Consider the following 2578-nt stretch of genomic DNA (forward strand, 5'->3'; position numbering starts at 1 on the left):
CTCTCCATACAAATGGTGTCTCCAAATCTTCAGTGTGAACACCACAGCCGCTAGCTCCAAATCATGGGTCGGATAATTTCTTTCATGTGGTTTTAGCTGTCTCAAGACGTAGGCTACAACCTTGCCTTCTTGCATGAGCAGACACCCTAAACAGTTTAAGGAGGCGTCACTATAAATTACAAACTCCTTGCCCGATTCTGGTTGCACTAATACTGGGGCTTCCGTTAACAAAGCCTTTAATCTCTCAAGACTTTGCTGACACTCTTCTATCCATTCAAACTTGACCTCTTTCTGAAGTAGCCTCATTATCAGTGTAGCTATCATAGAGAATCCATTTACAAATTGTCTATAGTATCCTGCTAGCCTCAAAAAACTATGAATCTCAGTTACATTCCTTGGTGGTTTCCATTCCACAATAGCTGACACCTTACTTGGGTCGACTCTGATTCCGTCACCGACATAATGTGTCCTAGAAATCTGACTTCGTTGAGCCAAAACTCGCTCTTACTGAACTTGGCATAAAGTTGTTTATCCCTCAAGGTCTGCAACACAGTTCTTAAATGCTTCGCATACTCACTCTCATTACGCGAATAAATCAATATGTCATTGATAAAAACGACAACGAACCTATCCAAGTACGGTCAAAAGATGCGGTTCATTAAATCCATAAATACTGTTAGGGCATTTGTCAATCCAAAAGGCATAATAAGAAACTTGTAATACCCATATCTCGTCCAAAAAGCAGTCTTCAGTACATCTTGTTCGTTGACTTTTAACTGGTAGTAACCCGACCTCAAATCTATTCTAGAAAATACAGTGGCTCCTCTCAGTTGATCGAAGAGATCATTAATCCTCGGTAACGGATACTTGTTCTTCACTGTTACTTTGTTAAGCTGTCTATAGTCGATACATAACCTCATCGACCCGTCTTTCTTTTTCACAAAAAGTACCGGAGCACCCCATGTGAATAATTTGGTCTAGCAAAACACTTATCTGTTAATTCTTGCAACTGTGCTTTCAACTCTTTCAACTAAGTAGGGGCTATTCTATACGGTGCAATCGAGATTGGCATCGTACTGGGAACTAACTCGATACCAAACTCAACCTCTCTCTCTGGAGCTAATTCGGGCAACTCTTTCGGAAAAACATCTATAAACGCACAAACCACTGGTATTGATTCAATCTTCGACTCGGACACTTGAGTATTCAGCACAAAAGCTAGATAAGCCTCATACCCTTTTTTCAAACATTTTTCAGCTGCCAAAGACGATATTACCATAGGCGATTTATCCAAGTCACCTGGTCCAACCCGAAGAATATTCCCATCTTCACACTTTAACTCAATAATTTTCTTCCCACAGTCCACTACAACAATTTGAGAAGTCAACCAATCTATCCCGAGGATTACATCAAAATCATTGAATGATAATAACTTTAAATTAGCCGAAAAACAATGACCTCTAATTGTCAAAGGACAACTCCTACATACTTGGTCAACTAGCACATATCTACCCAAGGGATTGAACATTCTTATTACAAATTTAGTAGACTTCACTATCATGTTCATTCTAGGAATCAATTCCATACAAATATAGGAGTGGGTAGACCCCGGATCAATTAATGCAACAACAGATATATCATGGATAGAAAAAGTACCCATGATCATATCAAGAGACTCTGCCTCATCACAGGCACAAATAGCATAAGTCCTGGCAGATGCTCTGCCCTTGGACCTCGCTGCAACATCTTTTGCCGTACCCCTACTACTAGCCCCACTCCCGGGGTTCCTTTGTGACTTACCCCTTAACGGAGTGCTACTTGCCTTCATTTCTTGCTTCCTTGCACTCTCTTCCATCTCAGGGCAATCGCGAATAAAGTGGTCTAGCGATCCACACCTATAGCAGCCCCTCTCGTTCCCTCGGCACTCGCCAAAATGACGCCTACCACACTGTGAGCATTCTGGCCTATTGGGTGTAGGGCTACCGACACTTACGACCGAAGTGGTCTGGGTTCTCGAAATTATTTTCTGTCGGTTTTTATTTCTATTTGAGAATCCCATCGAAGTATTCGATCGGATAGTGAATTCCTTTGACCTCTCGGATGAGGACTGTTGTGATTTCCCCAGCTGCCTTCTTTTTATATCCCGCGACTCAATGGCCGCCTTTCTCCTCTCTTTTACCAGCTCCTCTGCCTTGCATGCTCTATCAACAAGGGATACAAATTCCCATAGTTCAAACAAACACTCGAATATCTTCATTGAGGCCATCTTTAAATCTCTTACACATGATGGCTTCTGTAGATACGCATTCTCGCGCACACTTGCTGAGTTTTACAAACTCACGTTCATACTCCGTAACAGTCTTATTGTCTTACTTCAACTCCAAAAATTCCTTCCTTTTCTGGTCTATGAACCTCTGGCTAATATACTTCTTTATGAACTCTTCTTGGAAAAAATTCCCAAGTTACTCTTTCTCTCGGTACCACAAACACGAGAGTATTCTACCACTGATAAGCTGAGTCTTGTAAAAGCGACACGTCACACTTCACACACTCTTTAGGTGTGTATGACAACTCGTCG

At 41.6% G+C, this 2578-nt stretch overlaps 1 protein-coding gene across 1 annotated transcript; it reads right to left on the reverse strand.

Annotated features, from left to right (window-relative positions):
• Positions 1-1030: 1030 nt before the first annotated feature.
• On the reverse strand, positions 1031-2266 carry LOC128293791 (uncharacterized). Its single transcript, XM_053029320.1, has 2 exons — positions 1657-2266; positions 1031-1392 (listed from the first exon to the last, which is right to left on the reverse strand). The coding sequence occupies exons 1-2, from the start codon at positions 2264-2266 to the stop codon at positions 1031-1033; spliced, it is 972 nt and encodes a 323-aa protein (XP_052885280.1).
• Positions 2267-2578: the final 312 nt, after the last annotated feature.

The sequence above is a fragment of the Gossypium arboreum genome, chromosome 6 (genome assembly GCF_025698485.1).
Source record: "Gossypium arboreum isolate Shixiya-1 chromosome 6, ASM2569848v2, whole genome shotgun sequence".
In the NCBI taxonomy this organism is placed as follows: domain Eukaryota; kingdom Viridiplantae; phylum Streptophyta; class Magnoliopsida; order Malvales; family Malvaceae; genus Gossypium; species Gossypium arboreum.

Excerpts from the sequence above, each read along its gene's own strand:
- LOC128293791 (XM_053029320.1), bottom strand. The coding sequence starts at position 2,266 with ATGGCCTCAATGAAGATATTCGAGTGTTTGTTTGAACTATGGGAATTT. Across the intron at positions 1,393-1,656 it reads GTCTCTTGATATGATCATGG|ATTGGTTGACTTCTCAAATT; the intron begins GTACTTTTTCTA and ends TCCTCGGGATAG.